The 25,867-nt window shown below is 39.8% G+C and overlaps 1 protein-coding gene and 2 pseudogenes across 1 annotated transcript; all 3 read left to right on the forward strand.

The window, feature by feature from the left end:
* Positions 1 to 2,858: 2,858 nt before the first annotated feature.
* On the forward strand, positions 2,859 to 6,433 carry LOC141108969 (olfactory receptor 5V1-like; annotated as a pseudogene).
* A 12,564-nt stretch (positions 6,434 to 18,997) lies between these two features.
* LOC141108970 (olfactory receptor 6N2-like) lies at positions 18,998 to 19,957 on the forward strand. The gene has a single exon (XM_073600926.1). It carries the CDS (start codon positions 18,998 to 19,000, stop codon positions 19,955 to 19,957), a length of 960 nt encoding a protein of 319 aa, XP_073457027.1.
* A 1,005-nt stretch (positions 19,958 to 20,962) lies between these two features.
* On the forward strand, positions 20,963 to 22,642 carry LOC141108971 (olfactory receptor 287-like; annotated as a pseudogene).
* The last annotated feature ends 3,225 nt before the right edge of the window (positions 22,643 to 25,867 follow it).

A 25,867-nucleotide genomic window follows, 5' to 3' on the forward strand; every position in this document is an offset into this window, starting at 1 on the left:
ATGAAGAGAAGAAGATGAAGAGAAGAGCGGGAGCCTCCCTCCATGCCATCATGGATGCGGAGCGGCCCGAGGAGAAGAAGGGAAGAAGACGACGCCACGGAGGAGATGCCAGATGAGCCCCCCGCCCGCAGACCCCCACAACCACCGGCCAGGGTTGTGGGGATGAGGCCTTTGTCCTCATCAACATGGGGACATGGTTTGGAGGGCTACCCCAAAGCACCTTCCCAATGTTGAGGGCATGTGGCCTGGTGCGGTTCAGGAGGGGGGGCGCTCTCTCGTCCCCCCCTTTTTTCCTGTGGCCTGCCAGGTTGCGTGCTTGGATAAGGGTCTGGTATTGATTTTTGGGGGGACCCCACGCAGTTTTTAAAAAAAAAAATTTGCCCGGGGTTCCCCTTAATATCCATACCAGACCTGAAGGGCCTGGTATGGAATTTAGGGGGACCCCCCACGTAATTTTGTTTTTTAAATTTTGGCCGGGGTTTCCCTTAATATCCATACCAGACCTGAAGGGCCTGGTTTTTTAATTTAGGGGGACCCCCATGTCATTTTTTTTTTTTAATTTTGGCCGGGGTTTCCCTTAATATCCATACCAGACCTGAAGGGCCTGGTATGGAATTTAGGGGGACCCCCCACGTCATTGTTTTTTAAATTTTGGATCGGGGTTCCCCTGTGGGGAATTCCCATGCCGTTTTTATCAATGAACTTCTATGTGTATTGTTGGACCGGCAATGCATTAATAGCCGCGAGTAGTTTTAAATGACTTTTTTTCCTTTGAAATGTCATTTTGCTGTCAGACTGTTCTAAACACGGGAAACATGTGCCCCTTTACAGGCATACTATAGACACCCCCCAAGTATGAAATTTAAAGGGATATTACACTTTTATTGTTTCACTTTAAGCATTATTAAAATCACTGCTCCCGAAAAAACGGCCATTTTAAAAACTTTTTTTTGCATTGATCCATGTCCCCTGGGGCAGGACCCAGGTCCCCAAACACTTTTTATGACAATACCATGAATATAAGCCTTTAAAATTAGCACTTTTGATTTCTCCCATAGACTTTTAAAGGGTGTTCCGCGGTATTTAAATTTGCAGCGAACACCCCAAATTGTTCGCTGTTCGGCGAACTTGCGAACAGCCGATGTTCGAATCGAACATGTGTTCGACTCGAACTCGAAGCTCATCCCTACTCCTGATACGTCTTCTCTGTACTTTGAGAATCATATTGTTTCTATAGGGCGGCACAGTGGTGTAGTGGGTAGCACTTTCACCTAGCAGTAAGAAGGGTCACTGGTTCGAATCCCGACCACAACACTACCTGCCTGGAGTTTGCATGTTCTCCCTGTGCCTGCGTGGGTTTCCTCCAGGTACTCCGGTTTCCTCCCACACTCCAAAGACATGCTGGTAGGTTAATTGGATCCTGTCTAAATTGGCCCTAGTATGTATGAATGTGAGTTAGGGACCTTAGATTGTAAGCTCCTTGAGGGTAGGGACTGATGTGAATGTATAATGTATATGTAAAGCGCTGCGTAAATTGACAGCGCTATATAAGTACCTGAAATAAATAAATAAAATAAATAAAAATCTAAATTTCTTCAATGACTTCACCTGTTGTCATATAGCTCCCGGCTCAAATACTTCTTTAGTATTTAACAAACTGACATTTTGGTTTAACAATAGTCCAAGCTGACAATTTTGGGCAGGGACAAATTTGTAGCAGTCAGAAGGATTATGGAATGTTTTCATTATAATTCTCCCCTCTTCTACTTTGATTGCTAAATTTAAGAGGATAATTTGTTTATGAATATAGTCTGCTTGTCTTCAGCAAACTGTTTGAGGGCTTTCTTGTGCATCATCTTTAGAAGGTGCTTCCTTCTGGGACGACAGCCATGCAGACCAATTTGATGCAGTGTGCACCGTGTGGTCTGAGCACTGACAGGCTGACCCCCCACCCCTTCAACTCCTTTGGTCGACCATGGCGAGGCCTGTTCTGAGTGGAACCTGCCCTGTTAAAGTGCTGTGCGGTCTTGGCCACCGTGCTGCAGCACAGTTTCAGGGTCTTGGCAATATTCTTATAGCCTAGGCCATTTTATGTAGAGCAACATTTCTTTTTTTCAGATCCTCAGAGAGTTCTTTGCCATGAGGTGCCATGTTGAACTTCCAGTGACCAGTATGAGAGAGTGAGATCAATAAAACCAAATTCAACACACCTGCTCCACATTCACACCTGAGACCTTGTAACACTAATGAGTCACATGACATCAGGGAGGGAAAATGGCCTATTAGGCCCAATTTTGACATTTTCACTTAGGGGTGTACTCACTTTTGTTGCCAGCGGTTTAGACATTATTGGCTGTGTGTTGAATTATTTTGAGGGGACAGCAAATTTACACTGTTATACAAGCTGTACACTCACTACTTTACATTGTAGCAAAGTGTCATTTCTTCGGTGTCACATGAAAAGATATAATAAAATGTTTACAAAAATGTGAGGGGTGTACTTACTTTTGTGAGATACTGTATATAATCCATTATTGCACTTGAAGTAAATCTGTATGGCAAATATCTATAGGAGGGGTTTCCACAACCCCTGCTAAGTTTCATTTGTTAGATGGAATTTGCCAGTAAATGTAGATCATCAACAGACCTTTCCTGTTGGTAAGCGATGACTGATCACACACATCCCACTCTATTCTTTGTTTTCTATATTGTGTTATTATTCTTCCTTCAATGGTAAAGATAAATAAGAGTATATTAAGGATGTAGTTTGGCCACCTCAGTAAATTACATTCATCATCCAACACCTAAAATTGTAATGAGAGGTTTGTATCACATAGATACAGGAGGTCCAGGCTGAAATGGAGAACGAAACCGCTATTAAAGAATTTATTCTCCTGGGTTTTTCTGTCATAGATGAATCAAGATTTTTTCTTTTCCTTCTTATATTTACTGTATACATAGTTACTATTTCAGCTAACATCTTCATCATCATTTTTATTAAAACTGATATACGTCTCCGTAAGCCCAAGTACTTCTTCATTGGTGGACTATCATTTTTAGAGATCTGGTATCCATCTGTCTCTGTTCCTAGACTCTTCTGACAAAAGAAGATTCTATATCTTATAAAAATATGGAATTGTCCGCCGTTGGGTTTTCTAGGCAGCAAAAAAGAGGGTACAAGAGTCAAGAGTACTGCATGAGGTTACGTGAGTGGGATTTTAATAATAACAAAATATCAAAGAAAACTATAAACACAGTCAATCAAACCATCAACTGTGGTACAAAAAATTAAAACAACGTTTCTGACGTGACAGTCACAATAATATACAGTAATCAAATAATGAGGTAGATTGGTACATGATTCGTGTATATAAATCCTGATGCGTTTCGACCCCACCGGGTCATCTTCAGAGGATTGTTGTAGACTGTAAAAATGTTTATAAAAGTTGAAGTTCATAATGAGAAAAATATACTAAATAAATAAGGGAGAAAACAATATTGGACATGTTCATATATAGTTACCGATCATAATAGATTAAGCCGTATTGGATAGCCTCTAAAGGAGAAATCCCCTTGCTTGGTCCAACTCAACTGGTCCGCACAATCCCAAGAGGAAGTCAGACTGCCTGTGCGTGTCTTGCGAGGAGTCACACATATAAAGCAATCCCAGAGGCCTAGGGGAGTGGTGGAGGGGGATAGGCAATGCCTGCAATAGAGGTATTATATGCTAGTGGTAATCAAGTAACAAAAAGTAACAAAAGTAATGAAATAGGTGACTAAAGAGAACATGGTATAAATGGTAAGTGTGTATATCTATGTTGTTAACATGTTTCTACTCTATATGTATCAGATGTCTCATATTATAGTCAATGTATCAGGAAGTAAAATGGAGGGAGGGAGGAACGAAAGGGAGGAAAGTAAGGTGTGTGGAAAAACTGGTGAGGAAGGAAGGAAGGAAGAAAAAACGCCAACAAGGGAAAAACGGGGGGCTGGAAAGAAGGGGAAGGGAGAAGGGGGAGGAAAAGAGTGAAGGGGATCCAGATAAATTGGGTTGGAGAATGGCGTGAGTGATGGTGCTGGTGTATAATAAGCAGTGTATGTGTGAAGGTGAAAGTGGCAAGTGGTAAGTGTAAAAAATATATAAAAATAAATAAATAACACCCAAAAAACCATGAAAAGAAAAAAAAAACAAAAAACCCCAAGGTGACAAAAAGGTGCATGTGTGTGAAGAAGTGAAAGTGAAAGAGGGCCATTGTAGACTAAAGTAGGTATGGGTACCGTGTGTGTTGCAGAAAAAGAAATTTCAGCAAGGGAGGAAAGGTGTGTGTGTGTAAAGGCACACAGCAAATATTCCGACTGGGTATGTACACTGTGTAGGAGGATCTGTAGTGTCAAAAAAAGTATATCAATGAGTCAGTTAGATCGTTTGTGGTGCAAGGAAGTAGAGAAACGTCCATGGCGTGAGGCACACACCATGGAGTCAGAAGTATATGTGGAGATAAACTTACCAGTTCTCAAAAAGTACAACCAATGTTAGGGCGTCCAGGTGGACATTGCGGAATGCAACAAATCCCCAGAATGTTCCATCCCATTATAAGGGGAAACCTACCATGGATAATTAACCTCAATGATATGCAGGTGCCTAGGATCCACTCCCCATGTTCACCCTCCCCGGCAGGGACCGCGCCGCAGCTGCGGCAGTCCATGTGTGGCTCCCCCGGCGTTCTGGAGGAGGGTCCCAGCTCTGCCGTCATTACCGCCGCAAATGCGTAACGTCGTGATGTCACGTGCACGCGCGAGAGTTCGCGCGGGCATGAGCACGGCGTTCGGAAATGATCCGGGACGCCGCTGGCAGAGAATAATTACACCCCAGGTGGTGGTACCACCTGTTGAGTGCATAGGGAAGCACAGGGCCCTAGTGCCTCCCTACCCTGCCAGGAAGACATGCAGTAGCAGCGACCCCATACCCAGAAACCGGCGGGCTGGAAGTCAGGAACAAGTTAATCAGGGGGAAGGGAAAGAAAAGAGGCCAGCGACCAGGGGATACATGAAACAAGGATAACATAGTATTGTAAGTTAGTGTCAATGTAAGCATCATCAGTAATCGATATTCAATGACCAATGATCCCATATATGCCATAAAAATTAAGAAATAATGAGAAACCATTACATCAATGTCCGTTGCATAAATATTGGAGATCACAAATGTTCATGATGTAATTACAATAAAAATAAATATACATGGAATTAAATAATAATTATTGGAAATGGTTGGAAATGGTTGCTTTATATGTGTGACTCCTCGCAAGACACGCACAGGCAGTCTGACTCCCTCTTGGGATCGTGTGGACTGTTTGAGTTGGACCAAGCAAGGGGTTTTCTCCTTTAGAGGCTATCCAATACGGCTTAATCTATTATGATCGGTAACTATATATGAACATGTCCAATATTGTTTTCTCCCTTATTTATTTAGTATATTTTTCTCATTATGAACTTCAACTTTTATAAACATTTTTACAGTCTACAACAATCCTCTGAAGATGACCCGGTGGGGTCGAAACGCGTCAGTATTTATATACACGAATCATGTACCAATCTACCTCATTATTTGATTACTGTATATTATTGTGACTGTCACGTCAGCAACGTTGTTTTTATTTTTTGTACCACAGTTGATGGTTTGATTGACTGTGTTTATAGTTTTCTTTGATATTTTTTATTATTAGAATCCCACTCACGTAACCTCATGCAGTACTCTTGTACCCTCTTTTTTGCTGCCTAGAAAACCCCACGGGGGACAATTCCATATTTTTATAACATTATCCGGGGTGTGCAGCCATTTTCTTCTCAAAGAGTGTTGTTCCATTTCGAAGATTCTATATCTTTTGTTGGTTGCATGACCCAGTTTTATTTCCACTTTGGTGCAATAGAAAATTTCCTCCTTGCTATCATGGCCTACGATCGCTATGTTGCTGTCTGCATCCCTTTGAGATACCTGTTAATCATGAGTCCCAATGTTTGTTTTAAACTTCTATGGGGTTCATGGGTTTTTGGCTTTATTGTAATCATCATGCTCAGTCTGTAAATCTTCAATCTCTCATTCTGCTTCCCTAACAAAATTGACCACTGATTGTTGTTTTCTGGTAATTATCATGTCATACATCTGTATCATATGAACCACAATGACGGTTCCATCTTCAGAGGGTAGACACAAGACCTTTTCTACATGTGCCTCTCATTTTGCTGTTGTTCTTTTGTTTTACAGTACATCTATCTTCATGTTTATCCAACCTAATGCAGATGATCTCATACATTTAAAAAAATTTTCTTTCCATCAATTGTAGCTCCTCTGCTAAACCCTCTCATCTACACTTTACGAAATCAAGAGGTTAAAAATGCCATCAAAAAAGCAATGAAAAGACTAAAAATGTAAAGGGTGCAAGAAACTACAATAAAATCAGTTAAAGACTAATAACTTAAACAGGAGCAGCAGAATTGATAGTTAATGACTCCTACCCCTTCCCCTGATCTCTCTGTCAAAATCGATGGCACAACTATAAGGCCATCCCCACATGCCAAGGTTCTAGGTGTAGTCCTGGACCCTGAACGCTCCTTTAAGCACCACGTTCAATCACTGTCCAAATCTTGCTGCCTCAACCTCCCCAACATCTCCAAAATACACCCCTTTCTAACCAATGGCACAACAAAGCTCTTAATTCACTTGCTGGTCATCTTTCGTCTCGACTACTGCAACTCCCTTCTCATTGGCTTACCTCTACATAGTCTATCACCTATTCAATCCATCATGAATTCTGCTGCCAGACTCATCCACCTTTCCAATCACTCTGTGTCTGCTACCCCTCTCTGTCAATCCCTTCACTGGCTTCCGCTCACCCAACAAATTAAATTCAAAATACTAACAACTACTTACAAAGCCATCCACAATTTAGCCCCCAGCTACATCACTAGCCTAGTCTCTAAATACCAACCTACTCGTTCTCTTCGTTCCTCTCAAGACCTCCTGCTCTATAGCTCCCTCATCACCTCCTCCCATGCTCACCTCCAGGACTTTTCCAAAGCCTCTCCAATCCTATGGAATGCCTTACCCCAATCTGTCCACTTATCTCCTACTCTATTAGCTTTTAGACGATCCCTGAGCTTTTAAGCGCTGCGCAAACTGTTGGCGCTATATAAATCCTGTATAATAATAATAATAATAACAATAAAACAAAAAAACTGATTAAGGAGCTCTCAAAGTGGAATAAACACCTACGTTTACCTATTCTTAAAAAAATTTCCCTCTCCTCCTCTTCCTACGTATTCTGCCTACCCTGTATAAAAGAATTTCTGTATGCTTGACTATTTTTAGGTATTTTGTATCTGCTCTGGTCTGGTCATGTGATCCTGCAGCACTGCAAAACGGCTGGAAATTTTTGGTACCATGACATCACCCATAAGCTCTCATTTCCCTGTCATTGTCAGTGCTTCCTCCTTTCCCCTGCAGCAGAACATGAACAGCTGTTTATGAGCTCTACACGACGCCTGCGGATTTAATAGTACATTCTGTCACACGCTCCCGCACACTCCCGATGCTCGTGGGGGTGGATTTCTCAAATGGGCGGATCTTTGCAGGGTGTGTTTACACAACTGAGGGGTGGGTTTAGCAATGTTGATGGACGGGTTTGGTGGACCTATTTAGTAAAACTGTTATGCATGTAACATTGAACTACCCGCCCTTATCAGCTCTGGCCATCATTGTAAAACTCCTTCAGTTGTGTAATCAGCTCTGCCCATTCTGTAGGCACACCGCCCCATGCATAGTTGCACAAACATCGGGAGCGTGCGGGAGCGTGTGACAGAATGTACTATTAATTGCGCAGGCGCCATGTAGAACTCATGAACAGCTGTTCATGTTCGGCATCTCCTTTGTCCTCCGTAGTGCGCAAGCACTGCGCCTGCGCAGTATAGGGCGGACACTATCCGATGGGGGACATTTCTCGACAGGACACCGACTTTTGTCAAAGGGACATGCTAGAAAACCCAGCATCTGATCAGTGCTGATCTGTGAATTCTGGTGAGGGAATGGGGGAACGGGAGAGCTTCTCTGCAGTCAGAATTAAACAGAACAGCAGGGGAGATCGCCTCACTAATATCGCTTGTGTTGGTACGGCGAACTGTCAGTTTTTTTTCCTTCATCCCACAGGGTTGAATCTATGAGTGTATATCCAGCTTTAGGCTTTTCTTCTACTTTATCTTAATCGAGATCTGAGCCTAATTACTAAATTCTAGTATAAGTATAGTATAAGTATAGTATAGTATAGTATAGTATAGTATAGTATAGTATAGTATAGTATAGTACATGTGACGTTGTTTTTAGTCTTTTGAAATCTGCAGCTTGCATTAAACAAATGTGTGGTGATTTCTAAATAGTGCAGTACTGTGTCTCATTAAATAATGTGCATACAAAATGTATATTAAACATTTCATGATCAAAAAAATAATATTTTAAATTAAAAAATTAAAATGTCAAAAAATTAGAAAAAAACAGTTCATCTGTGTCAATGCTTCCAAAATGAAAAAATAAATGCAGCGTTAAGCACAAATTCAAGAGTTAACTAGCACAATGTATGCTAGTAGCATATACTGTATGTGACAACTAAACCTTCAACGTGATAAAAATAACAACCACATTAAAAAAGGTGGGAGGAGTGAACCTCATTGGCTATAAGTAATGTCCATAAGGAAATTAAAGTTCATCCACCTAAACAACATAAAACTTCTGGTGCCAAAGAGGAAGAGCGTGTGTGATAAATACACTTAAATCGCATGAGTGGTCTTCATGTGCTGAAAATTCAAAGGAAAAATGGAAGGAGCAAACACACTTACCAGAAAAGGTGGACACATTCACCGTATGGCTAAGTGTCATTCAGGCTTGTGGATCCACCGATCCAGATAGATGCTTGTGGAGAGACGTTAGTAGTAGATCCCAATGGTTCCTTTTGAGGCGACCGTGGACAGCCGTAGGAAGCGTGTGATGTTCCCCCGGTACCACGCAATTTTATTCCACTTGTGATCACTTTTTTACTCATCGCATTTGCTGTCTACATTAGAACCTGTTCATTTGTTTGGTGGTTTGCAATAAAACCTGATTTTACTGATCCATGCACTATGTGGAGTCTTTTCCCTTCCCTCTATGCCCTCACATTGGCTTAGTGAAAGCCACATTCTCCAGCCATCCATTTGTTGTGAAGGCGTACCCATCCATCCTCTGCGGATTTGAACATCACACGCTTCCTACTGCTGTCCACGGTCGCCTCAAAAGTAACCATTGGGATCTACTACTAACGTCTCTCCACAAGCATCTATCTGGATCGGTGGATCCACAAGCCTGAGTGACACTTAGCCATACGGTGAATGTGTCCACCTTTTCCGGTAAGCGTATTTGCTCCTTCCATTTTTCCTTTGAATTTTCAGCACATGAAGACCACTCGTGCGATTTAAGTGTATTTATCACACATGCTCTTCCTCTTTGGCACCAGAAGTTTTATGTTGTTTAGGTGGAGAAACTTTCATTTCATTATGGACATTACTTACAGCCAATGAGGTTCACTCCTCCCACTTTTTTCAATGTGGTTGTTATTTTTATCACGTTGAAGGTTTAGTTGTCACATATATGCTACTAGTATACATTGTGCTAGTTAACTCTTGAGTTTGTGTTTAGCGCTGCATTTATTTTTTCATTTTGTTCACACTGTCACTACACTGTTGATGCTGGCTGCTATTCTCTTCACATGTTTTTTATAGTAGCGCAACAATATTGGGTTATTTTTTGGTTTTCAATGCTTCCAAAACAATCACTGCTGTGTGTCTTCGTCCTCAAAAGGACCAATATTCAGTGCACACCTCCACCAGCTAAAGTGCCTGCTCACTTCAAAGATGAATATAAAAGCATAGACAAATCACTCCTCATGTCCACCACAATGGATCAATTTTCACTCTCCAATGATAATCCTACAGTCTCCAGACTGCTCCTCTGTGTGGGTAATCAGCGTTTGTATTGTTGTCAGACAAACCTTCCTTCACTTTCTCATAAGTGCTCAATGACACTATTACTTCCGTAGGTTATAGACATGAAACAACAAACATAAGTGCCATAGTGTACTCTGTTTGCATGTTTATTAAAAGCCCCCAAAAGCCCACAAACGGTCGGAATTTGCAACAACAAGCTCCGATCACACATATTCCGTCAGAAAGTCCGACCGTGTGTACAGGGCATAAGTGTTCAGTAGCTGTGCAGTCACATAAATTGGTGATTTTACACATTTAACCTGTTATAGGAGGAAGTAATTTATTTTGGCGCTGATTGTTTTTTTCACAATTTAAATGTGTGGTGATACTGCCATAACTGATCCTTGTTCAGGTACTGTCTGTTATACCCCACAACTAGTGTCATTTGTCAACCACCAAAAACAACTCTTTTGATGCATACAAGTGTCACTGTGTTCAATAAGTCATGTGAGTCAGGGAGGTTGATTTACTAATGGAAATTAGGCTAATTGCTCTGCAAGTGAATTTCCCTTCAGCTTAGTGAGTGTAGTTGTAGTGCAGGGGTGCCCAACTGCTGGCCCACTGGGCCATCCCTGAACATTAGTGCGAAGAACGGAGCCGCTGCTAGAGGAAACAGAGGCGATGCTTCCTGTATAGCGCCGGCTCATTCACAGGCGGAGTGATACCAAATGTACTCTGCATGTGACAGGAAGCATTGGCTCTGCTCTCTACTGCAGCTGCATGCTTCTGTCACAATTATGCTCGGGGATGGCGAGTCGGGACACAGGAACCCGCGATCTGGGACAGCAGCCACCAGTACCAGCCACCAGTATCAGTACCAGCTACCAGTATCAGTACCAGTACCAACCAGCAGTACCAGTACCAACCAATAGTACCAGTACCAACCAGCAGTACCAGTACCAGCCAGCAGTACTAATACCAACAGTACCAGTACCAACCAGCAGTACCAGTACCAGCCAGTAGTACTAATCATCAGTACCAGTACCCGCCAGCAGTACCAGTACCCACCATCCATACCAGTCATCAGTACCAGCCAGCAGTATAAACCAGCAGTACCAGTACCAACCAGAAGTACCCGCCAGCAGTACCAGTACCAGCCACCAGTATCAGTACCAGCCAGCAGTACCAGTACCAGACAGCAGTACCAGTCATCCTTACCAGTACCAGCCAGCAGTACTAGTACCCACCAGCAGTACTAGCCAGCAGTACTAGTCAGCAGTACCCACCAGCAGTACCAGTACCAGCCAGCAGTACCAGTACCCACCAGCAGTACTAGCCAGTAGTACCAGTCAGCAGTACCAGTACCAGCGAGCAGTACCAGTACCAGCCAACAGTACCCAACGGCAGTACCAGCCAGCCGTACCAGCCAGCTGCAGGAATCCTGAGGAAGAAGTGAAGATTGAGGTCAGTTAAGGAGCAGGTAAACCGCTGTGCATCAGTGTGAAAGCAGCCTTAGGCCCCTTTCACATGATCGGTCCGATCGGGTCCGCCTGTCTGTTTTTTAGGTGGACTCAAACTGACTCTCGATTCACAGCTATAGAGTGGCAGATGTAAACAGACTATCTGCAATACGATCTCCTTAAAAAAAAAACAGAAGGGGGTCTGTCCCCTTCTGTCTGGGCAGATCGGAGGGCCCTTAGGGTAGAGCGGGTTGCATCCATGTCTGCTCTACATATGCAGAGTGGACACAGACCTGCCATCCACATTTTACGCTCATTGTGGCCTGCTACCGGTTACCAAGTCGATAAAGTGGCCCTTGCTCCTCAAAAGGTTGGGCACCCCTGTTGTAGTGTAATGAAGTTCTGCTGAAGTTCTGGAGATCTTTATCATCCACTCGTGCCAAAGTACTGTTTTTATTTTTTTTATTATGTGCAATTCAAATATGTTTTAATGCAAATTGTTAAACAGTGTAAATTTGACAGTTTGAAGTAAAATCTCTTATTATGTTTGTTTTGTTATTTTTTCGAATGTTCCTTGCATGTCTGGGTACTTATCGCATTCATTAAGCTACGTGACAATTTCTCTGCAAAGTTAAAATTTGCTTTGCAAAGTGAACAAGCTCTACTTCGAAGTGCCATTAAGAAATAATGGCACATAAGTGCGTCACACATTTAAGCACGTTTTTCTGCTACACCCAAGTGTGAACGGGGCCTTAAATGTACAGTTTAAATTTGTTTATGGGAACACTGTTTTCCTTCCAAGTTATTTGTAACTCTGTGCCATCAATGTACTCCAATTAAACAGCATACAGTAGCTGGATCCTCGACCTCCACTGTAGCTGTGGAACAATTTAGTCAAGAGCACACTGCCAGCCTGCGGAGTGGCAACATAGTGATGAGTCATCAGCTCTGCTCTGCTCCTTTTAGCATGTTTCTTGTCAACATATGGACTTTAATGATCCAAGATCTTCCTTCACTTCTGCATTCCATTCATTTGTTTTTGTTTGGTTGTTTTGTTTTTTTGTATGGCTGGAGTTCAACTTTACAAATTACCAATTAAATATTTTTTTTTAATTATTTGGTTCATTGTACTATAGAATCCTTTATAAGTCTTCTTTGATGATTACAAACTCACATTGATTGCCCATTATTTCTCTCTTCGCCACACTGTTTAAATCATCATCAGTCCTATTAGCTACCAGTATGACTTCAAAAGATGCCAATAGCTTGATTTTCTTTACATATGCATAACTGGGAACAGAACAGCTGATAGAAAATCATCAGGATTTTATCAAATGTATAATTTATAGAAAAAAGTCAAATTACAAATACACAAGCTAGATAAAAACAATGAGAGTTCAATAAATAAAATTATAAATGAAATACAATATGCATATTTTCACAATGTGTTCTTATATAAATCAAACAATACAATAAATATTAAAGTGCAATGTGCAGATATTGCCCATATATTGTCCTTATCAAGATCAATCGATGGTGAAAAAATATTGCCAATTCATTATATCATGCATAGTGAATTAACAATCTTTCCATAATTATCCACCCTTATATGTGCTTCTCAAGCTCCTAGTGCTCCCTCCACCGGTTGTGCCCTCACCTTATAGGCTTTTTTAATGTGCCTTTAGAAATGATTAATCCTTTGAAATGCTTCTCATAGTATTCCTTCTACTTATAAGCTGCCCGTAAACTCCAGTCTCATTGATCAATCAAAGGGATAAAACTCCTTACTGTTGCTTGTGAACTCCAATCACATTGACCACATGCAAAGCAATCAGATCTGGCAATAGTGCTTTATTATTTTTTTAAAATTGTATTCAAAAAGGTCTTAACAAATGTGCACTCACATTTTGAAACTTAAAAACAAGCCTGTGTGTATTATACTTGAATCACCAAGACAAATATGTCACCTCTCAACCAGCTCTGCAGCCCCGGCTGTCAGTGCTCCTTGCATCTGTTACACTCAGAATGGTGCTTCCTGGTTCCACGTTTGTCAGCTTCTCAGATCTCTCCTACTAGTTTTGTCACTCCTCGTGACTTCCTCGGGGAGATATGTGAAAATTGCATATTGTATTTCATTTATAATATCTGCAAAAACCAAGCCAAAGGCTAAAGCTGCGCTTGAAAAAACAGATGGAATAATAGCTGCCAGTGAAAAAGAGACTTAGGAATAAAACCAATGAAAAGTCCCAAATTAACAGTCCATATATGGAAAAATCCCCAGATGACGTTCTTTTGTGAGGAAACGCGTAGGTTGAGGCCTATGACGGTGACGTCCTCACGCTTTACCTCCCAAGAGGTTGACACACGAGCAAACCAGGAAGTGAAGCCCGTAGGGACGCTGCGATTCCATCCCATTACATGCCGTTTTGATGCCTTTGTCTTGTAAGTGCAATCTTTATCACCATTAAATTTGTATTTTTTAAGTACTGCACTATGGGAGCTTTTGTTTTAATTTCCGAGTTCCATGCAACTAACAGTGGTTCCAGCAAGCATTAAGGTTCCTGGGGAGACCCAATTCCCTTCGCTTAGTGAGATCACTGGTTTAGTGGTCACGGTCAGCTGGTAAGCAGGATTTACTTACTCTCACTGGGTGTGTAATAGGACTCTATCTAGTGTGAAGGACTATCATCTTTTCCTCACTTACAGCTTCTTTCATCCACAGAGAGCACGGATATTGATCTTTATTTTTCCATATATGGACTGTTGATTTGAGTCTCTTCATTGGTTTTATTTCAAAGTTTCTTTTTCACTTGTGTCAATTTTCATTAGCGCTGCACCACTTGCATTATATCATTTATAATATTGTTTATTTAATGCACTATATACCCCTCAGGCAATACTTTGTATTTAGCGCTGCACTTATTCTGATTCTAGTTTGCTAATTCACATGTTTAGGATGTATGTTTAGTGCTGGCAGCTTTAATTAGATTAAAATAGCAGCTCACAATGTTTAACATATCTACGTAAAAACAGTGAGAGCTGTTCTGCTCTTTCTGTGTAAGCAAAACATGGAATGTAAGTATAGTTATTGACAATGTTACCTCTGTGCCACTTGACGCATGGGAGCTGATTTATTAAAGGCAAATAAAGATCTAAGTTGTTGTGCAGATGAACCCAGGCTGTAAACCACTGGCAAATACAATACGGATAAGATTGGAAACAACATAAACAAACAACAATTTGCCACGCTAACATAAGCAATATAATATAATGCCCCCAATATCGTGACCTTTCACGAAACGTGTTGGGTTGAGTCCGTGCTTGTGATGTTACCACACCCACCGATACTACAAGGTTGTGTGCTTTATTCCCAGGACCGACTTTTACTACATATATGCTTTTAACCACTTTTCAGTGAGTAGTTGGTATTTTTTATTTGTCATAAATTTTATACAGTTTTACACTATGAGAGTTTCTCTGAGTCATCCTGCATGTATGATTTGTCAGATGAACCGTCCACTATTGCAATGTGAGTGTTCCCATTTGACATTTAAGGAAGGATTTTAAGGTCTCCTGCTATACTATACATCAGACAGGGTTGCTAACTTCTGCCTTAAATGAGATTCTACCATATTGCATTTATGTCTCTTGTAACCTAGAGTCCAGTCCTTCTGGTAAGCGGCCATCTCTCATTATATGGGGAGGTGCACCTGGGTGACTCAACTTTCTTCATGATTCTCACTATCAAGATGTGCATGTCATATATGTCCAATGTTGAACCTTTCACATTTTTTTGGTGTGATTTACAAGGATTGGACTGAATCACTCTTCACTTATGGGACTTTGTCTTTTTTAGCTAATATCACATATTTATCAATTTTTTATTTTTTTTTGCTTATGTTAGCTCACCAAATTTTTGCTAAAGGCAAATAGGCTGCTCATTTTGCAAGGGAAGTTGCACTTTGCAATACAATTTTTCCCAGAGCTTAGCGAATGAGGTGAAGCTCTACTGACTTCCATCATCTAATTGTGTGCAGCCAAAAATTATGTTTTTGTATTTATTTATTTTTTCCTTGCAATTGATTGAGTATTGATGTGATCAAATTAAGAAGTTGATGTGATCAAGTTGAGTATTAATGTTAAAATTAATATTAAGTTTTTTTGTAAAAATGTAATGTTTCCAGAGTTATTTTACATGATTGTACATCTTACATACTGCTGTTAGTCAAAAATCAATAACAAAGGTAAGGTGGAGTGGGACTTTGTATGTAACTCTGTAGGGTTTAAATGAAGATATATACCACAGAGTAAAAATATAGTTAATCTTTATTTTCCATATATCAATGGTCAAATAAGAGCATTTTACAATTCTAACAGGTTAAAATCACAGTTACTGTTATTTGGTCCAGAACGTGCTGATCCTGACAGAAAGGATCAAAACAGATGGCCTATGCATTTCGCGGGGAGCCCCACTTTGTCAGGGGCTTAAAGTAGTACGAATTTGGTACAAATATTGTAATAACCTATGAATGAAATATTAACAAGGTTATAGGTAAATATTAATAAATGCTAAAATCATTATAAGAGCATAGAATTTAGAAAATGTATGAGGCATTCAAAATTGCCTAAATAACATTACAGTGTAATATAGCATAAAACTTAACAAATTAAAGTTGCATTCTATTTATTTGATGTCCAACAATGTGTCAAGAAACCAAGAACGAAGCAAAGGAACAATTAGATCAAATAATGCCTATAGCTCAAAGTTATGTGAATGTATTGTTCTTGCACCGGTATAATGTCGATAATAGAGTCAGTCCAATGGGGAAGTTACTGCTGTTAGTCATCAAATAAAGGTTTGAAAACACAAAAACACAGAGAGGGAAGAGCATCCTTCCAAAATGTATAAGGATTTTGGAAGCTGTATGTGCTCTCCTTAATGTTAGATTGTATCTCTGGAAGGAAACTTTTTATGTTTGATTTTTGGATGGATAAGGGAGGGATTGAAACCTTTGTCAGTTTTTTTCCTTTTTTTTTTGCTGAATTAGACATGTGCATTCGTTTTCGTCCGAATGCATTTTCGTCCGAATTTCAGGTATTTTCGTTATCGTTTTAACAAACGATAACGAAAGTGCAGAATCCGAAAAACGAAAGATCCGACATAAACAAATGCTTTATTTTCATTTTCGTTGCTACAACAGTTCGATATAGATAGGAGATTCGACATGATGATGACAATAACAATCTGTGTCCATCAAACCTGTGGTCGAATGTGCCTAACCTTAACTCTATTAGTCCAAGATTATCCTACATAGAGAGAAAAGATTCGACATAGAGAGAAAAGATTTGATGTAGGGGAGAAAAGATTCGACGTAGGGGAGAAAAGATAAATAAAAATAATGATGATGATGAATGTTATTGGCTGATTGTAACCAAAGAGGAGGAGCAGTAAAATAGCTAGAACTAAGTACACACGTACTTTGACTTATGGTGTATGTTGAAAGTTCTAAGAAGATTCGACAGAGCAGGTGAACTATACGGCGTCGTACAGTTTAGCTGCTCCGTCGAATCTTCTTTGAACATTCGACAGACACCATAAGCCTTCAATGACAGATTCAACCTTAATTTGGATTTTCGGACGAATGTAATTTTTAACAAAAAACAAAATAAATAAAAGCAAATTTCGGGAGTAACTAAATAAATTTATTTTTCGGACGAAAAGAAATTCCGAAACTAAATATTTCAGTGTGCACATGTCTAATTGCTATAAATGGAGAATCTTGATAGAGCATATAGTTATCCCTTTGCTATTAGACATCAGGACTGACATCATTCATACAGTAATGAACAATGATAAATCTAGACTAGGGCTTCTCAACCAGGGTTTGGATGGAGAGGGGAGGGATTAAAACCTTTGTCAGATTTTTTTTTTTTTTTTGCTGTTTTAATCCTAGCGGGGGTAATTTCTCTTCAGTTCGACTAGACATTTGTCCAAAGCATGTCATATTACTCCATTTCTGAACTCTAATTTGTATATTGCTTAAGATTTAGAATATGAAGGGGTCAAAAGAGTTCAACAAAGCGGTAATAAGGAAATGAATGATGGGTTAGATTTATATGTATCATATAGAGTAGATTATCAATCTTCTTTAAAGTCTTGATAGGTAATATAGTTATCCCTTTGCTATTAGACACTCAGAACTGACATCATTCATAATAAACTATGGTAAATCTAGATCAGGATTTCTCAACCAGGGTTTCATGGAACCCTAGGGTTCCTCCAGAGGTTGCTAGGGGTTCCTTGAGCAATGAGCAATTTTTTCCTCTCAAACAAGTTTCACACTGACACAACTGATCACAGATTAGGCAAAGCTGATCACAGATCAGGGTAAAGGGCCAATCACAGCAGCACTTTACCATGTGAACAACTGTGTCCAAACACAGCTGATCACATGTAAACAGACTTGCAGGTTATCGGCAGTTCTTTCCTCCCACGCTGTGTCTGTGGGAGGAAAGGAGAGCTGTTAACCAGCAAACCTCTCAGCACATTGTTTACACTAATAATCAGGACACTGATTATCAGTGCAACCTATCAATGCCCATCAGTGCCAGCTAGTTTGCATATTTGTATTGAATAGTTTGTATATTTGCACATTGTTGTTATATATTTGCACATCAAGGTATCATTGACATATTTATAGTGCTGTCTATTGGGGGATACTTAAAACGTAATAATTTTTGGATTTAAAAAATATTCCCTGCAGGGATTACACTTGGAACAGACTGAAATATCTGGAGTGTATTTCTAGATAGGTAAAAACAGTACGCTTACTTATTTAAGTCTAAATAAAGGCAACCATTTCTTATTGGCACTTCCTACTAATATAACGCAGTGTACAATGTGTACAATGGTGCAATCTTGTGGAATATATTAGGGATGAACAATGGAAAGTTCGCCCATAATTATCTAATCATATCTACGGGATAGGAATTATTCCTCCACACAATTGGACGGTTGAAGTGAGCACAGCTTGTTTTGAATGAACATTCTACTTTTTTACTAAATCATCCCCATTGCATAAGCATATCCTTCATCAATATACCTAAAGGTAAAATATTTGCGCAGTCCTAAAACAACTGCAGGTACTCTATAGTGACCAAGATATGGTCCTAAAATAATAAGCACCTCATAATCATTGGTACATTTGAATATTCTTTTGACTTCCTCTTTAATTTTAGTATTAAAAACATGCTCAGTATTGTCCCTGTAGCTTGACCAGTTGCCACTTTCAAGGAGGGTTTAAACACATTTTAATTAAAATTTCTAAACTTCTTTTGTTTTTCTAAAACATCTGTTTGGTGCACACTACCCATTCTTCGAGAACCACTGTGACAACTGAAATTTCTAGATTAACAGATTTCCCTTTATGAAACAGTAGTTGTGTAGACTTTGGGAAATTCTTAGAAGTAAATACATACTATATCAATATCAAATTATTGAGTTTGTGGACTTTTCTTAACAGATCACCATGGTGGCAAAGGATCAGTTTAACCAGTCAGTTATAACTGATTTTCTTCTTTTAGGGTTTTCTATTGAGGGGCAGAGAAGATTTTGGCTTTTTATTGTTTTATTAATTATCTACATTGCCACCATTACAGCAAACATTTTCATCATTGTCATTATAAAAGCAGACCCACGTCTACATAAACCAATGTACTTCTTTATCGGTGGACTGTCGTTCCTTGAGCTCTGGTATCCCTCTGTCACAGTCCCTAGACTCCTGTGGTCTCTTAAAACAGAAGACCAACACATTTCTTCAGCTGGTTGCATGGCTCAGTTTTATTTCCATTTTTCTCTTGGAGCAACAGAAATGTATCTCCTGACTGCAATGGGGTATGATCGCTATGTTGCCATTTGCAATCCATTGCGTTATTTGATTATTATGAGTCCCAATGTTTGCATTATGCTCATACTGGGGTCATGGGTATTTGGATTCGCTGGAGTGATCATTCCATGCTTGAGACTATCCACGCTTTGGTACTGTAAGGGGAATAAGATAGATCATTACTATTGTGATTTGATCCCAATGATGCGCTTGTCCTGCTCTGATACAACGAAAGCTGAGAATGCGTCTTTCTTTTCCATTTGTTTTGTAACTTTTGGGTGTCTTTTCTTAACTTTGATATCTTATGCATGTATTACCCGAATGGTAATCAAATTGTCTTCTGCGTCAGCTAGACATAAAGCGTTTTCCACTTTTGCCTCCCATTTATTTGTCGTTATCCTTTTCTATGGTACTATATTGTTCATGTTCATCAGACCAGCTAGTGGTGATTCCCTTCACTTTAATAAGAAAGTTTCTGTTGTCCCATCCATAGTGACTCCTCTTCTGAATCCCATTATCTACACCTTACGAAACCAAGAAGTGATAGAGGCTGTGCTGAAAACAGCCCACACAACAATGGTTTGCTCAAAGGGTTGTAAGTAAGTAGACCACTTATTATAACCAGGCAACTAATATTTTCAGCAGGAAGGGATCAGAAATGGTAGATTGTGTTTCCTTAATAACAGATTTCCTCCAATTGTTTTTTTTTTGGTTTGTTCACCATAACAAGTCATAGGGCCCCTTCACACTGATCAATTTTTCTTCCGTTTTTGCTTTACCAAAACCGGGAGAAAAATGCATGACCATTAAATCCTCTAGAACTCTTCGCACCAGTCAGTTGCAGGTCGGCTGCGTTTTTAAAAGTCCTGCATGCTACATTTTTGGCGCATGTTTGGTGTGGTAAATAAAAAGGCACCATAAATCCACCTCTCTGTTGCAATAAATAGAAATGTGGTAAAAACACATCATCAAAAACGCACACACGGTTGCTTTTTTTGGTGTGGTTTTTAAGTCATATTTCCTTTTTCACAGGTGCAAAATGCACTGGAAATGCTGCAAAATGCATATGTGTTTTTACTGCATTTTTGCAATGGAGCAGTGTGAAAGCAGCCCTAAAAGGTATGTAAACCCTAAAAATGAACTTCTCCTATTTGGTTCCTTTGGGGAGGATTTACTAAAAATGGAGAGTGCAAAATCTGACATGTCTGACTATAACTTGATTTTTACTGAATCAGAGCATGTGTCCAGAGACCCAGAAGAGGGTGCTCTGGGTCTGGTATGAGACTAGCGTTACTCAATTAGTCTGTTGTCTGATGGGCATTTTTGTGCTTTCTTCAAGGGCCCCAACTTTGACAGCCAAAGTTTCTTTTTCATTATTCACTGGCCAGTGGGATAAAACAGAGAATGTTATAGCAAATTAGGACTGTCTATATATATATATAGTGTTTCTAGGTAAAAGCAGTGCAGTTTATTACTAATAGGCAGAATACAGCAGGATTTTGGCTACATCCCTCAGAGCGACATTATTGTCTTATTGATTATTTGTATAAGTTCACTTGCTAATTCACTCTTCTTATTGGCCTAAGTAATTTTTCGAAATACCTTAAGATGTGTCGGTAAGAGCTGGGTGAGCAAGGTGTGCCATCTTCAGGTGTGCAAAGAAATCACAAAACAATTCAGTGGCTCCTCTGGAGATAGCGCTACACTTAGTTTGTAAATAATCAAACACATTTGCTTCCCTGAATTCTGTGACATATATTCAATATGTCCCTTAAGTAGGCACTGCTGTGCCACAAATTTAACAGAGCCTGCCTCCTAAACTACAGATCTGCTGAGAGGGAGAGTTTTAGGAGGCAGGGTAAGTACAGGAATCACTGCTTGCAGGCAGCAAGGTACCATGGGATATGTAGTCCTCGGAAATCAAAAGTAGCAGAGGAGCAAAGCATGCAGGGAATCCAGGAAGTTGTGGGAAGAGATGGTCAGTAGACAGGCAGCACTCATAACATGAAAGGAAATTTTTCAAGTAAGATAATATTGCATTGTCAGATATAACTATTATTGTATTGTACTGTTATTACAATGCTTATGATTTAAAATGTATGCTGTGATCATAGATATCCTTAAAGGAACTATATCAGTTTAGTTGTGTATGTTATATAATACATATAATAATTATTTCTATTATGATGGTTCTTTTTCTTTACATTTGTTATTTTCTGTATAATAAAACTTATTCTATGTAATAAAGTTTGACTTCAACTAAGTGAACTATAAACCCTATAAGCCAAATCTTTGCAAGATTTTGAATCAGTGTATATTGTACTCATTGAATGACCCATGACTTGCACTTCTAAAGACACACAAGGAAATGAGAAATGTTTAAACTCTCATATTATCTACTTATTCAAACGTTACTATTAATCTGAAGAACTTTTTAATGTTGCACAGTAGGCCAGTTAGCTTGTGGATGGATTATAGATGTAGATTTTGAGCACAAACACTTCTGAGTATATTTTATTGGACTGTTCACAGTACATTGGAGCAAGAATAAGCAATTGTCATTGTTATATTTATCTAATTTTGGTTTGCCTTTTTGTTTTATTGGGTGTATTATATCCTTTATATATTTGGTACTTAAAGTTTTTATTTCCTCTTTTCCTTTGGTGCAATAGAAGATTTCCTCATTGCTATCATGGCCTATGATTGCTATGTTGCTGTCGGCATTCATTTGAGGGGTTCTATGGGGTTCATGGGTTTTTGGCTTTATTGTAATTATTGTGCTTAGTCTGCAAATCTTCAATCTCTCATTTTGCTTCCATAAGAAAATCGATCACTATCACTGGGACTTTGCACCCTTGGTCAAACTGTCCTGTTCAGAGACATCAAACGTAGAAAAACTTTTTTTTTCTACTGTTTGCTTAGTAGTTTTGGGCTGTTTTCTGTTTATTATTGTGTCATACATCTGTATCATAAGAACCACAATGAGGGTTACATCAGCAGAGGATAGACACAGGACATTTTCTACATGTGCCTCTAATTTTCCTGTTCTTTTGTTTTACAGAACATCTATCTGTACCATGTATCATATTTATATGACCAAATGCAAATTATCTCTTATATTTAAATAAAATATTCTCAATCTTTCAATGAATTGTAACTCCTCTGCTAAACCCTGTCATCTACACCTTACACAATCAAGAGGTTAAAAATGCTATAAAAAAAAGCACAGAGAAAAGAATAAAAATGTAAAGGGTGCAAGAAGCTACAATAAAATCCGTTAAAGAATAATAATATACGTCACAGATAGTTTCTCAATGCCAAACTAATTTTCCATTCAAATGGGAACCACATGCCCTCACGTATCTTGGCATTCAAATACCATCTAAACTTACTGAACTAAACGATAGAAACTACTCTCCCATTCTTCGAACTATACAGAAAGACCTTACGAAATGGTCCTCAGCACAATTTTCCTGGTTTGGGAGAATTTCCATCTTAAAAATGAACATCCTGCCCCGAATACTTTATGTCTTACAAACAATACCGATCAAACTCCCTTCAAAATTTTTTACAATTTATAAAAGAATATGCAGGAACTTTATATGGGCCCATAAACCTCCAAGAATCAGTTGGAGCAGGATGGTCCTCCCCAAGCTTAAAGGTGGACTAGGCTTACCCGATATTCATAAATACTATAATGCTTGTCATATCACCAGACTAATAGACTGGCACATACATACCCACTCTAAAGATTGGATCACAATTGAGGATTCCTGTACCCAAACACCCCTCTCCCACTCGCCATGGATTGACACCAAAGCGACCCCTAAAGAACACTTGACACATCCACTAACGGGACCTACACTGAACTGCTTCAGGAACACTTGTTGTTCTCTAAAAATGACTCCATTCCCAGGGCCATTGACCCCCCCTCCACCTCACTGGCAACCCCGCCTTTCCCCCTGGCCTTCCGGAAAACAACCCACGTCTGGTCACCATGATGTCTACACTGAGAGCACATAATTTTTTCCATAATGGTTCAATTATCCCGTACACCGATCTACCCACTGAACTCCAGACTGGAAACATTCCCTTCTTCTCGTACTTACAAATCAGACACTTTCTCAATAGTTCCAATCCCATCTCTCAATGGTGTAGAGATATGACTTCTTTTGAAGCACTATGCTCTGAAACAAATCCTCAAAACCACTTAATCTCAACTGTGTACTCCTTGCTTTTCGGCAAAACTAACCTCCTATCTACCACAATTAACCGGAAATGGGAAAGAGAGCTCGACCTGGACTTATCTTTGGAAGACTGGGAAAATATCTATTCTCATATCCATAAAGGCTCTATTAACGTCTCAGCACAAGAAACCAATTACAAATTGTACTCTAGATGGTACCGCACCCCTGATCGCATTCATATGTTTCATACAAATGTTTCTCCTCTGTGCTGGAGATGTAACTCTGGAGTGGGCTCTCTTCTCCATAGAGGGTGGGACTGTACCCTCATAAAGCCATTCTGGGAACAGGTACACAACATGATCACTCGAATCACTACTTATACTCTAGACTCTACACCTGCCCAATATTTACTGCACCACACCTCACTTTGTCTATCCACTTATAGGAAATCTTTAATGCTTCACCTCATAAATGCGGCCAAGCAATGTATTCCATTACGATGGAGGGACACTAACCCTCCCACCTTATCAGACTGGCTAAAACGTGTAGAAAAAATAGCAGTCATGGAAGACTTAATACATCAAGCAAACGATAACCCCACAAAATACAGTCATACTTGGGCTTATTGGAAACACTTTCGCGATTCGGTTGAATTTCAGACACTACTTATTGACCCACAAGCCGGAACATCTTTAGTTCCACGATGACCCTCGTAACAAGTACTAGTCAGGGACTGAAGAAGGAGTGTCCGCCACCCACCCCCACCACCACCCTCTACCTCACCCTTGTGCTCACATACCCATATACCCACCCATGTTAGTCTCTACCCCATCATATTATATATATACAAAGTAAAGCATATTTAATCCAACTTTTCTCCCCCCTATCCTATATGCACCCCACACCTTTCGAAATCAAATACACCACATACACTATAAGACCTCTTAGAAACACTATTCCACATAAAGGACCTTTCTCACTACCTCCATATATTTGGTTCTTCTGACCCTCCCCCCCCCCCCCAGTACAGTGTGTTCCTGTAGGGGTACTGGGAATGGGAGAGGTTTGGTATAGGTCCGTGTCCCATGCTCCTCTTTTGAATTCCATCCCACAATAACAACAGGGGATATTATAGATTTCAATAGATGGCTTCAATGTTTCTAGAGCAGCTAACAACTGTTTAAGGTGACTGGACACCTCATATAATTACTTACAAATGTTTTAAACGTTTTAATTATCTGCAATTGGACGCTTTCACACCCATATGTTCTTTTACATTCAACGTTGTTATATGTACCACTATATCTGCTTGTTAAATGTACGAAATCTGTAACTTGACAATGTATCTCTGTAAACCTTGGAGAAAAACCATTACATGTTTTGTACATTTCATCTTTCATCAATAAAAATTTATGAAACAAACAAAAAAAAAAGAATAATAATATAAACAGAATTGATAGTTAATGGGTCCAGAAAACAAAATAAACTGATTGAAGAGCTGTTAAAGTGGAAGAAGAAACACCTAAGTTTAACTATTATCCCCCCCCCCCCCATACCTATCCTGCCTACCCTGTATAAAAAAATCTGTATACTTACCTATTTCTAGTCTGCTCTGGTCTGGTCATGTGATCCTGCAGCTCCAGCTCAGAGAGAGCTTGACAAGCACTGGGAATTCCAGGTGCCATGACACCACCCATAGGCTCCCATTTCCCAGCCATTGTCAGTGTTCCCTGCTCTCCCCTGCAGCAGCTGCTCATTGACATGGGAAGACAGAGTTGTGGGATCATGTAACCAGGCCAGAGCAGATAAAAATAGGTTAGTACACAGATCTTTTTTTTTATACAAGATAGGTAGGAGGAGGGGAGAAGGAACATTTTTAAGAATAGACAGTGTTAAGCTGGGTACACATGGGTCGAAAATCGGTCAGTGCGTATGGCTGTCTATCCCACAGAAGCCGGTATAACGACTGGCTTTTGTCAAAGGGACATGCTAGAAAATCAGCATCTGATCAGCACAAGTTGAATTGAATAGAACAGCAGGGGAGATCGCCACACTAACATTGCTTGTTGAATCTATCAGTGTGTATCCAGCTTTAGGCTTTTCTTCTACTCTAACTTAAAAGAGATCTGAGCCTAATTAGCAAAAGCTAGTATAATCTTTAAAGGGGTTGTAAAGGTAATTTTATTTTTTTTTAAAAATAACTAACATGTCATACTTACCTTCACTGTGCAGCTCGTTCTGCACAGAGTGGCCCCGAACCTGCTCTTCTGGGGTCCCTCGGCGGCTGTTTCATCTCCTCCCCGCAAGAACTAACCACCTTAATGCG

Source organism: Aquarana catesbeiana, linkage group LG09 (assembly GCF_042186555.1).
Source record: "Aquarana catesbeiana isolate 2022-GZ linkage group LG09, ASM4218655v1, whole genome shotgun sequence".
In the NCBI taxonomy this organism is placed as follows: domain Eukaryota; kingdom Metazoa; phylum Chordata; class Amphibia; order Anura; family Ranidae; genus Aquarana; species Aquarana catesbeiana.

What these genes read in the sequence shown, in the direction of transcription:
- LOC141108970 (XM_073600926.1), top strand. Translation starts at nt 18,998, where the DNA reads ATGGTGGCAAAGGATCAGTTTAACCAGTCAGTTATAACTGATTTTCTT.